This window comes from Portunus trituberculatus, chromosome 38, assembly GCF_017591435.1.
Source record: "Portunus trituberculatus isolate SZX2019 chromosome 38, ASM1759143v1, whole genome shotgun sequence".
NCBI lineage: Eukaryota > Metazoa > Arthropoda > Malacostraca > Decapoda > Portunidae > Portunus > Portunus trituberculatus.
Window position 1 is genome coordinate 27396543 of NC_059292.1, and position 13073 is coordinate 27409615.

At 37.8% G+C, this 13073-nt stretch overlaps 1 protein-coding gene across 10 annotated transcripts in view; it reads left to right on the forward strand.

Annotated features, from left to right (window-relative positions):
• Positions 1–13073, forward strand: part of LOC123515000 (TBC1 domain family member 5-like) — a 44510-nt gene that overhangs the window by 23459 nt on the left and 7978 nt on the right. For 6 of the 10 annotated variants that reach the window (XM_045273313.1, XM_045273315.1, XM_045273321.1 and 3 more), the window contains 6 exons: positions 3668–3795; positions 4749–4894; positions 5457–5563; positions 6376–6625; positions 10005–10265; positions 10617–10846. In XM_045273313.1, coding sequence (XP_045129248.1) covers positions 3668–3795; positions 4749–4894; positions 5457–5563; positions 6376–6625; positions 10005–10265; positions 10617–10846 — 1122 coding nt within the window. The remainder of the gene's footprint in view (positions 1–3667; positions 3796–4748; positions 4895–5456; positions 5564–6375; positions 6626–10004; positions 10266–10616; positions 10847–13073) is intronic. The other 4 variants (XM_045273317.1, XM_045273320.1, XM_045273319.1 and 1 more) reach the window with 3 other exon arrangements.

Consider the following 13073-nt stretch of genomic DNA (forward strand, 5'->3'; position numbering starts at 1 on the left):
TGCAAAATAAATTAGAAATGGGGTGCATAAGAAACTATGTAATGGTTGGAGAATAGGCTGGGGAATGGCTGAGATAGAGATTTGGAAATGATGGGGAGAGGCTGAAAAATGACAGAAGAAAGAGAAAGGGTCTGGGAATTGGTTTTGAATTGCAGGGTACAAAACTAGGTAGTGTTAGGAATGGAATTAATGAAAAAGAGGCAGGGGAGTGACTGGGAAGTAGGATGGTGAATTATTGATGGGAGAGAGAGAGAGAGAGAGAGAAGACAGCAGATATTAGTGGGAAACCAGATGTGGAGTGTGAGAATGTGCTGCAGGCCAGATGGACACGGATATTTTTATTTATTTATTTTTTTATGTAAGAGGGAAAAGCTGGCCAAGGGAAAAAAAAAAAGGCCCACTTAGTTGCCACCCCCTTGCAGGTCTGATAAGAGTTAACCAAGAGACAGGAAAAAATGTATTGAAACTTTCCCTTTAAATGAAGTCAAGTCATAGGAAGTTGGAAATATAGAAGCAGGCAGTGAGTTCCAGAATTTACCAGAGAAAGGTATGAAAGATTGAGAGAGTACTGGTTAACTTTTGGATTAGAGAGCTGGACAGAGTAGGTGTGAGACAAAGAAGGAAGCCTTATGCATCGAGGTCATAGGAGGAGGGGAGGCATGCATTTAGCATGAAAATAGCAGTAGAAGATAGCAAAAAGATGCAGCATTCCATCATTAACAAAGAGACTGAAGACAGTCATCAGAAGAGGGGAGTTGTTGAGACAAAAAGCTTTTGATTCCACCCTATCTGATAAAACTGTGTGAGTGGAAGCCCCCTAAACATGCGAAGAGTACTCCATATAAGGACGGATAAGGCCCTTGTATAGAGTTAGCAGTTGGAGGATTGAGAAAAACTGGCAGAGAAGCCTCAAAACGCCTAACTTCATAGAAGCTGTTTTAGCAAGAGGTGAGATGTAAAGTTTTCAGTTTAGAGTATGAGTAAAGGACAGACCAAGGACATTCAGTATAGAAGAGGGAGACAGTTGAGTGTTATTGAAGAAGAGGGGATAGTTGTCTGGAAGATTGAATCAAGTTGATAGATGAAGGAACTGAGTTTTTGAGGCACTGAACACTACTAAGTTTTCCCTACCCCAGTCAGAAATCTGAGAAGGATCAGAAGTCAGGTGTTCTGTGGCATCCACACATTATCTATTGACTTTTTGAAGGTTTGTTAGTCTCTGAAAAGAAGTGAAAAGGTGTAGGGTGGTATCATCAACATACATGTGGATAGGGCAAGAAGTTTGATTCAGAAGATCATTAATGAATAATAAAGAAAGTGGGTAACAGGAGGAGGAAAACCAGTGTTAATAGATTTCGAAGAACAGTGGCAGTCTACCACAGAAGCAATAGAATGGTCAGAAAGGAAACTTGAAATAAAGTTGCAGAGAGAAGGGTAGAAACTGTAGGAGGACAATTTTGAAATCAAAGCTTTGTGCCAGACTCTTTCAAAAGCTTTTGATATGACTAATGCAACAGCGAAAGTTTCACCAAATCTCTAAAAAAAGATGACCAATACTCAGTAAGGAAAGCCAGAAGATCACCAATAGAGCAGCCTTGACAGATACAGATGTATGAGAATCTTCTTATTGAGGGTAGATTAAAAACCTTTGAACAAGCAAGAAATTAAACCTATAGTGTGATAGTTTGAGTGATTAGAACAGTCACCCATTTTAGGAACAGGATGAATGTAGGTAAACTTCCAGGAAGAAAGAAAGGCAGAAGTCAATAGACAGAGTTGAAAGAGCCAGAGTTTGGCCAGGCAAGGTGCAAGCACAAAAGTACAGTTTTTGAGAAAGTTTGGAGGGACTCCATGAAGTCCATAAGCCTTCCATGGATTTAGGCCAGCAAGGGCATGGAAGACACATTGCAAATAATTTTTGAGAGAGGGAGACAAGTCCAGAATTATCCAAGGTCAAGTTGTTAGCAAAGGTTTGAGAGAAGAATTCAGCTTTAGAGACAATTGTGATGGCAGTAGTGCCATCAGGATGAAATAAAGGAGGGAAAGATGAAGATAGTTATTGGAGATGTTTTTGGCCAGAAGCCAGAAGTCTCAATGGAAGTTGTAGTTTGAAAGATTTTGACATTTCTCTGTATGAAAGAGTGTTTGATAAGTTAAAGAATAGACTTGACATGATTATAAAGTGCATGAAGTTCAGGAAGGCTCAAGTACCTTTTGTGGGCAATCTTTCTATCATGTATAGCACAAGAACAGGCTGTGTTAAATCAAGGTTTAGAAAAAGAGTGAGGAATGTATGCCTACATGCCAGACACTATCACCTCTGTTATGCACTCAGCACATAGAGATGGGTCTCTGACACAGAAACAGTAATCATTCCAGAGAAAATCAGCATAATACCTCCTCAGGTCCCCCAACTGGCAGAGGCAAAATGCCAGAGGCACCTCTGCCTTGGGAGATCCTGAGGAGGGATTGGAGAAATAGAACGAGATACAGATATAAGGTTGTGATTGGAGGAGCCTAATGGAGAAGATAAGGTAACAGCATAACCAGAAGGATTTGAGGTAAGGAAATAATCAAGAATGTTGAGCATATCTCCAAGATGGTCAGGAATGTGAGTAGGGTGTTGCACCAGTTACTCTAAATCATGGAGGATAGCAAAGTTTAAAGCTAGTTCACCAGGATGGTTAGTGAAGGGAGAGGAAAGCCAAAGTTGGTGGTTAACATTGAATTCTCCAAGGATGGAGATCTCTGCTTAAGGATGGAAACAGAATGTGCTCCACTTTAGAGGTTAGTAGTCAAAGAATTTTTTATAGTACACAGGAGTTAGGAGTTAGGGGAGAGATAAACACCACACAGAAAAATTTAGTTAGAGAGTGACTTTTGAGTCAAAGCCAGATGGTGGAAAACTTGGAAGATTCAAGAGTGTGGACTCGATAGCAAGTCAAGTCGTTCTGCACATAGACACAACATCAAGCTTTGGAACAAAAATGATGATAGAAAAGTAGGAAGGAACAAAAAAGGGGGTACTAGAGTGTGTCTTGCACTATGTTGTATACCTCCTCTATCTAGCAGTGAGACTGATTGCCAAGACAGCAAGTTTATAAAGTTGCTGTGGCATGCAAGGTATAGACAGGTACTGTAACCATTTTTGTGCAGTGTTGTAAATAAACCTTGTGCCTTCATGAAAGCGTGCATCTCTTTCCTGCTGGTATTTGTAACTGCTGTGATGGAATCTTTGCCAGGTTGAACATTTCATAAAGCTGCAGGAGACCCTGTACATAAAATCCTTTCCCCATGCCTCAATTTGGCTTGGAAAGGTAGGTAGGTGTTGCAAGTTCCTCTCCGTTCTTCAGGTCTTCTGTGCCCTCGGCTGGGTTAGTGCAGAGAGTGTCTTGACCAGGTGCTGTGCAGAAGTGCAGCATTGAAGAGGACAAAGGGGGGATGTTTGTAGCATTATATCTCATACCTTTGAAAGTTAGTAGCATTAGTAAATAATAGTGTATTAGAGTAATATAGGAAATATTTTCTAACTAGGATGCATGAAGTATGGCTTTTCTTCCATTCAGATAGACTGTATTTTATGTTCAATGGTTGTTTTCATATGTTAGCTTATAAGAGTTTTGAGTGGAAATATTAGTTATATGGATGTTTTTATTGATGACAACAGGATGTGGGTCCCACCAACCAGTTAGTCCAGAAGCTGACGACCATCCATGACACACTGTTGCAGAAGCATGACTCAGCACTGTACACTCACCTGGCCCGCCTTGAAATACCACCACAGATATATGGCATGTAAGTAGATGGGGGCAATCTTGGCTTAAGGCTGTTTTCCTCTTGTACATACTTCAGTAATGTGTTATTTGAAAATACGCATCTAGATAGTGGCTTATAATCATAATTTGCTTCTAAATTACTGTTGTATGCAAAAGAATGGTCTGATGGCAGGACATTATTCTCTTAGAAAATATAGTGATTTGGTATATAAATTTTCCCTTTTATCCTACAGTGCATGACAATGTTTACCATTAGCAGATACATCAGTAAAGACGAAGAAGTTATATGTTTTGTACTTATCTAAGAAATTAGTTGCTTGTATGCCTAGTTAGTCATTGTGAGCAGAATAAGAAAAAATAATATATCTTTTGTTCAGATATTACATTAGTCATAAGTCAGATGCATCATTCTAAGTACTTTGCTTGTAGTTACATATAGTGTTGGTTGATGAATGTATGATCTGCCTTTTAAAAATGAATGAATAGCTCACAGCTGCATCTATTACAAAATATACAGTATTAGTTATAATTATTGGATCCCTTGGCTAGGCATCTAATCTTTAACTGAATGACCTGCTTCCTTGAGGCTTATGATATATGTAATATGAAATAACAAATGAATGCTCTTTCATTTTTGTCAAATTAGTAAACATTACGAATTATCAGATGTTAATACATAACAATATGTCAGGATGTAGAACAAGTAACTGAAGGTTGCTGCTCTCCAGCACACCTCAAGGCATGCTGTGGGGAGTTATGAGTCAGTGGTACGAAGGTGAGGGATGTGGTGAGGTCATGGCAGTGGCTAATACTTTTATCTAAAATAGTTCACTCTCAACTGGACCATGCCAGTCTTCTTTTTCTTTGTCTTTGACCTCTTCTTCAGAAGCACAAGATTCCAGTCTATGAGTCTCTGGTGGTGTCATATAATTGGATAAAGCTTACCTAATCTCAAATCCTTTTACATTTCAGCCGTTGGATTCGTCTTCTGTTTGGACGAGAATTTCCTCTGCAGGACCTCCTCATGGTATGGGATGCCATCTTCTCAGACATCCAACCTGCATTTCCCCTAGTGGACTACCTCACTATAGCCATGCTGATCTTCATTAGGGAGCCATGTGAGTGTCCTCTTTATTACCTCCCATTTTGTCTCATTTCTCTTTTCTTCATTCTCTTCTCTCTTGCCTCCTTTTCTTCTCACTTTTTCTCAGTTTGGAGGGGAAGCTTTTCTATTTCCTCAGTAACAGATGACTATTGTTCTCATCATTAAGATTGTTATTCAATTTTTCAATGTATCAACCACATGGGTGATACATTAAGATGACTTAATGATTTCAAACATAATTATTAAAAAAAGGCACTGTTTGTGAGGTGCTTATGTGTCATGAACTACGTGAGAACAGGCAGACTTGAACCCTGATGTAAGACCTTTAAGGCAGGATGGAGAATAAGGTGTGATGGAAGAAAAGAAAATAAGCAGGGATGAGGGATAAGGGAACAAGAAGAGGAAGAATTTCTTGAGATAAGAAGACAAGATAGTTAGTTATATGTCACAGAACATAGAAAATGAGATGATGAATATTAGAAAAAGGAAAATATTGATGAGAAGAAAATGAAAGAAATTCATATATGAAAGAAAAGAGAGGGAATATTATGTAACATTTAATTTTCTTCTGACAGTATTATCTGGTGATTATACAACCTGCCTCAAGTTCTTGATGCGCTACCCCGCAGCGGCTGATGTCCAATACATTATTCAACTTGCTCTTCACCTTCGTAACCCCAAGGTGAGTAAGAAACATTGGTATCAATAGTTAGTGGAAATCAGTGATCATTTTCAGCTTATATTTTGTACTGTGCCCTTGAATCCATTTATTAAAGTGTGCCCTTTAACGCACCTGTCATAGTGTGCCCTTAAACTCTCACATTTTCTTCTATACACAATCGAGCTCCATGCTCTATTTCAGCCACTGTTAAAGTCATCGTTTCACATTTTCATGAATCTACATCTACTCTTTACTAGCTTGTTTCACTTTCTTTCACAGAACTTCCACATATGTACATCCTTTTCTCCTTTATTTTCTCTTACACCTACACATCACAGACAAACATATACACGCACACCAATATTATTACACCTTACTATATTTCTAGTCATTTTATGTATGTAAGATTTTTAATGACCACTGTGATAGTTTCACCAATAAAAAGCAAGGAAGAAAATATTTCTGTTGCTTTCCCTTAGGTGAAACCATAATGTTTAGCTCTTTAGCTCGGTTTGGGCTAGCAGGCATGTGATGGACTATTACAGGCCCTTAATGGACTATTACAGCACAAGCTTTTGTTTCTGTTTGGACATCAGAAGGACTAGGGGTACCTCATAGGGTGGCCAGTTACAATTTTGCTGTTCACCAACACATCATACATCATCTTATCCCTATCCTATATTTATTTTAGCATTCTTTCTATGGTTCCTGTTTAAGCATTTGTTATTTCACACCACTTTGCCATTACAAAACATCCTCACTGCTTGCTGTATTCACCTTCATAACTCATATTATGTCACATGTGTTAATCCATTGCATTTTATCTATTCCAGCAGTACCCCAGGCCACCAGGTTACTCTGGTTTGGCTTCCCTCCACTTACCCACAGTGGGTGGTCGCCCAGATGTGCATCGTGGTCCCCAGCAAGTAGCAGCATCATCCAGCATTGCCCGGTCATCCAGTGTACCACGCACCCAGCAAGGGGCAACACCAAAGACCAGTGATTCCTCAGAGGAGGCCCCAACCTATGGCAGTACAGTGCGAAGACTCTCCTCTCCCAATGCCTTTACTGATCCTCTCAATGGTGGGTATGTGATGTGGTGGAAAAAATATTTAGTTGTACTTTAAATGTGAACTTTGTTCAAATAGTTCTAAAGTACTTTTGAATGATAGTGTCATGATGATGATCTAGAAGATGACAATCATAAGAGCTCTAAGTTTAAACTCTTGTAAATTCAGATGAAAATTTTTTTTTGTATGAACTAATCTTAGATACTTGTTATAACCAGTTGCTCTTGATTTTATTATCAAAACCAATGCAGTTTTGTTGAAAATATTACTGGAAAAGATGTGTATATGCCACATTACAAGTTTTGGCCCAGGGTAGACTGAAAAGACTTGAAATTGTGTCACTCACCAACATTATCAAGAATCAGTTAGAATTACATACAGTGGCTGCAAAAAAAAAGTATACATCTCTGAATTTGCTTAGTAAAACTACAATACAAAATAGGGCTGTTTTATTTATAATTTTATCTTATAATTAGTATTTGGACATATTCCCCGTGGACTTCAGAACAGTATGGATCCTCCTGGGCATTGAAGCAGCAAGGCTGGAGAAGTAGGAGGCATCAAAGTAGATCCATATCTTTTTCAGCTCCTCTGTCAGGTTCTTGATGCTGCTGGAAAGTGAATTCTCCAACTTGGTCTTCATTACTTGCCAGGCATTTTTGATAGGCTTGAGGTCTGGGGAGTTGCCTGGCCAGTCAAGAACACATATATTATTTTTCTCTATGAACTCCTTGACAGCCTTGGACTTATGTGCTGGTGCTAAGTCATGCATAGAATATTCTGCATTGTGAATGCTCCAAAGTGTCTGCATGTGCTCCTCCAAGACGTCAATATAATTAGTTGCCTTCATTGTTATGTTCTTAGGAAAAAAGCAGAGTCCAACAGAGCCCTTATGACCAGTGAATGCCCCCCACATCATAACGCTGTTTGGATGTGTGACCATTTTGACAGTGTAGCGAGGGTCATAACAGGACACGTTACTGGGCCTCCTCATGACCTTGGAGTCGCCCCTGACCAGCCGGAATGTGCTTTCATCGCTGAACATTACTTTCTGCCAGTCTGCCAATGTCCACTCCATGTATTTCCAGAAGAAATACATAGCCTCCGTCAGAAGAAGTTTCTTGCTGGCATGGCATGCTGGCAATTCTAAGTCTTTCTGAAGGCGGTGTTGAATAGTTCACACCGAGACGTTCTGCAGGAGGTTGAGGTGTTTCTCTTTCAGGCTGAGGGCTGTAATTGAACGGTCTTCCTTCACCTTTCTTGCCAGGACCTTGCCTGTGAGCAGAGACATCTTCCTTAGTGCCCCAGAGCCTGATTTTCTGGCTAGTACCGCACCAAGACGAAAGTTCTCTGCTACAGTTTTTAGTTTGTAAATGGTCCTCCTTGTCACCTTTAATTCTGCCTCTATGCGTATGACAGACAGCCTTCGGCAAAGGTTGTGCATAAGCCACAATAATGAATATGGGGTGTCTGGTAGCAAATAGGGGCACTCAGGAGCAACATAACAAAAACCCTCTCTGTAGAAGCACTGGAGGCACACTAAGGCCTGGCATGGTAAGGAACAATGAATAGAGGCGGGCTCTAGCCGACAAACATTATCACTAGCTCCACCCAATCTGCTGGTGGCGGGAACGCAAATAAACACCACACAGATATTTGCATGTGTACTTTTTTATTGCGCTGAAAATGTATACTTTTTTTTGCGGGCATTGTACAGTACAGTTGTTACCTTTCAATAAACATGTTTGCAATATGCTTTTTCCACAAGACATTAATTAATAATTGTTTTGATATAGTGGTTTTCAAAGTGGACGATATCAACCCCCAGGTATTGATGGGACCATCCTAGGGCTCAATGAATATCCAGAGGGTCAATGAACATACATGGGATTGAAAAGGGATCAGTGAATATTACTGCTAGGGTCGAAGGAACCAATGAAGCTTCCATCTATAAATTTTATAATATAGATTATAATTATAAAAAAATCTAAATGAAATCAGGTAATAATATCAGATGAAAAGAAATAAAAAAGTTCTTGAATTCAAACCATAAGTAATTATTTTCAGTAATTATTCTTGAGAAATTTAAGCAGCACTGGCAACACTACCTTCAACCAATGCTCATTGTCTCACAGCTCTACTGTCTGTTCCTACAACTTGACATTTTTCAGGAGAGAAGTACCAAGGGACCTTGCTAACTAGATTAGCTTTGGATACACCATATTATTTTTTCTTTTTGGAGTGGCAAATAGTAATTTTTATTTTGTAATATTTTTTTTCCCTTGGCTGCTGTCATTCACGTAAAAAACTGCTACTACGGTTACTAGTACTGCTGCACATGGTTTTTGCCATCAGAATTATCTTCCTTGAATTAATAGACAGGGGGTCTGACTCACCATGTCAGTGCCACCAAACCATTGGCGTATGACTATGACATATGTTGGTTTGTCACCAGACAGTCAGACTCTAGCTGGTGAACACATGTGCTTTTCCCTCACCCAACACACCTGCTGCTGCCTCCCTGCCCCTCTGCCTTACCACTGCATTGTGATTTTCACTAGCCAGAAATCATCATGGCTTCATGATAAATTCCAAGAATTGAAAGATCAGTTTAGAAATTTAGGAGAAGGTTATTAAGTTTAAACAACAAGGAAAAGGAAATGCTTTAGTAGGATGTGAATTTGGCTTAAGAGAATTAATGGCAGAAAGGGCAAAAACAATGAAGAAAATTAAGTTCAATGAAAGTGAAGTAGAAAAAAGTATATAGCAATTAAGTTCAGTCATAAATTGTAGCATTAAGAATGTAACAAGTAAGTTCAGCATTAAGCGAGAAATGAAACAAACTCTTCCCATCTCCTTGTGCTTCTACCACCCACACTTATCAACCATGGGAGGAATAGTGTTGTAAGCAAACCTTCTGCAGCCTATGTTCTTTTTTCTCCTTCTCTTGCCTACTTAAAACTTCAAATCTGCTATGAATTATGTCTACAGTGTCTAGTACAGGGTCATCAATGAACTCTTTTGTGACATGTTAGCATAAATACATTACAAATAAGTTATTGTACAGTAACCTAATCTCTGGGGTTATCTGACCATATACAATTTTTCCCATTGATTCTTCAATTCACAATATGTGTTTTTACAATATGTGTAGGTTTTTGTCAGTCATAGAGGTACATATTAGGGGGTAAGGACTGTATTCATGTGTGTACAAGGCACACTGTGGAAAGCAAACCATCACTGCAATTGAAGTCTGTAGGGACTGAGTTGATTTTTCTACAGCCCTTCTGGAAAGCATCACCTAGTTTATTATATAAGATACATTTAAAATATTTCATGCAATGGTTTGTGGTTTGTTAATAAGTGTAATAATAAACTTTATAAAATTGCAGCGGCTGTGATCTTCAGTAATAGTGAAAGTAAAAGTAGCAACACACGAACCAGTAGAGGTGAAGGAGGAAGAACCTTAGACAATAGCAGCAACAATGTGAACAGTAGCAGTGCACCTGGGACCAGCAACCGTGCCAGCATGGTGGTGTCAGGGTTGGTGAGATTTGGAGGCAAGCTTGGCCGTCCCAGGGAGTTACCTGTTTCTCGACACCTTTCCATCCAGTCTCCTTCTACTCCACCAGCCAGCACAACTACTGAACACAGTAAGGCACATGCATAACTGATAGGTTGCTTACCTACAATACCACAAACCTTGGTGTTTTACACAACATGAAAATGAGAAAAAATTTTGCTACATTTCTTTTTGTGAGTTATGTAATCTCAAGATTTACTATGCTATACTTATTTTGTGTAAGATTTTGGCACCAGTTTTTTTTTTTTTCATGCAATGAGCCTTTTGTTTTAAAGGTAGTGTAGCTTCTGAGCAAATCTAATTCAGGAATCCAATTCAGCAAAAGATAAATTATAAATAACAGTATAAATGATTAGATTATATGTGGAAATTACCATATTTTTTTAAGATTAGATATTTAAATGAATAAATATTTCAACAGCTGCATTCATGACTTCTCAAGTACAAAGTGTTTCATCAGCATCAACTATGAAAGAACTTGCTGTGGTAAGAAGCAAATCAGTACCAGAAGGAGAGAAGGAGGTGGCACCTTGCAAGCTTATCAGTACACAATCCTCTGAGGACAGTGAAGAAGAGAGCTCTGAAAAGAAACCCTCAACTGAACCAGAGTCAGAGGTGAGGAAAGATACTTACATCCCAGTGCTTGTGAAGGTGAGTGTGAGGCAAGTATTCACCTTAAACTCTTATTGACCCTGGGATATAAACATCTGTCTGGATAGATTAGTGCTTCTTAACAGTTGATTTTAACAGTACATCTACACAGTACACCTCAAAAACTTACAATATGGTGATTGATTTTGTTCACCAGATGGAAACACCAAAGCTTTATTTTATTGTTATTATTGTTCATTTAATCTTAAGCTGCAACTACATATTTTTTTGAGACGTGATAGGAAGGCAGAAGAGATGTGGGGAGGATCAGCAACAGCTTTTAAGCATCCCCATCATTCTCTATATGTGCTGCCCTGGGAGGGAGTTAGCTATATTGAAAAGTATCTACTGACTCGTTTTAGTGTAGGGAGTGTATTTCCTTAGTTGTATGTATTTTGCAGGCTTTGAGCTACACTGATGTGTTCTGATATCTATATTTGTATTCATCCAGTCTTTCAGCTATTGAAACATATTGCACAGTCTATAATACAAGTGTGTACATATATATATATATATATATATATATATATATATATATATATATATATATATATATATATATATATATATATTTAGGATATGTGTAATTTCTTGCTCTCAGAAATATATATATATATATATATATATATATATATATATATATATATATATATATATATATATATATATATATATATATATATATATATATATATATATATATATATATATATATATATATATATATATATATATATATATATATATATATATATAGGAGGCAATGGCGTAGTGGATAAAGTGGTGAGTGTGGGATTGGGCAGGCATCCATGTGTGGGTTCAAATCCCACCACGTACCGCTTTGAACTTATGCCATTTGTCGAGTGGTTTAAAGTTACCTACATGTCACCATGATACCCAGGTTCTAGGTGGTTACACCAAAGATGCACTTGGGTGGTGATATGTATCCTAATATGGGTACCACTGTAAATAAAATTGTCTGTGCTACTAATGGGCAGAAGCTTAACAGTGCTTCCCACATATACTCTTCAAGTATACCTACAGGCACTATAGGCCATAACATAAAATATATATATATTGTGTATATATATATATATATATATATATATATATATATATATATATATATATATATATATATATATATATATATATATATATATATACAGGTAACTCGATTTATGTGATAGATGCGTTCCAAGAGGCATCGCGTATATCAAAATTTGCGTAAAACAAACATGTAATTCTCATAAGAATCAATAGATAATAGGAGGGATGCGGGATGTGGTCCAAAGAATTTTGTACAAAATAGTACTCTATTTGGCTAAATTAACATGTTTTTATTATGTATCATTCTAAATACTAGAAGTGTATTTAAAGTAAAGGGAAAAGCAAGAAATAATAAGAGAAAGCAAAAAATAATAAGAGAAAACAACAAAACAAAGCATATGTAAACACAACACTCACTGCGTCACTGCCTTCACCACTCACACCACAGTCAGTCACCATCTTTCTCTGAGCTTTACCACTTTATAAAAAATCCACTTATCAAAAATAACCCCATATGCAAAAGAAGATGAAGGATGTTTTGGGGCCATCTTGGTGAATTATAGGCAGATTGAAGAGATTCTGTCTGTATTAAGTGCTGGCAGACTGCAAATGAGGCATGAGAAGAGCGGAGCTCCCACCTATCGGCCTGCTGTAGAACTCTCTGGCGCGCAGTTTGAAATTGTGTCTGGCGCTCAGTTAGAAAATGTGGTTGGGCCAAATCGCATATAAACAAACCAATCGCGCAAATTAAATTGATTATGATATTTTTTCAGTCGTGTGATAACAAAAACACGTAAATCAAACATGCGGAAATCAAGTTACCTGTGTATATATATATATATATATATATATATATATATATATATATATATATATATATATATATATATATATATATATATATATATATATATACGTATGTATATATGTGGGCAGGAGATTCTCTCTGAGGCATATTTCATTGAAGGTGATAGCCAATTCGGCATTAATGATTTTCTTTAAGGTATTTTCTCAACACCTTTAAAGTGTCTTATACTTTTTCTCAAGGGGCGTGATGGCTTCACCATAGGTAGCCATGTCTGCTAGATCCGGATTTCGGTTCTCTTGACCCGTCCTCAGTAGCTGATGAGTTGGTGTTTCCTCTGCCGTATCTGGAGTGGAAATGACTTGGCGTGTG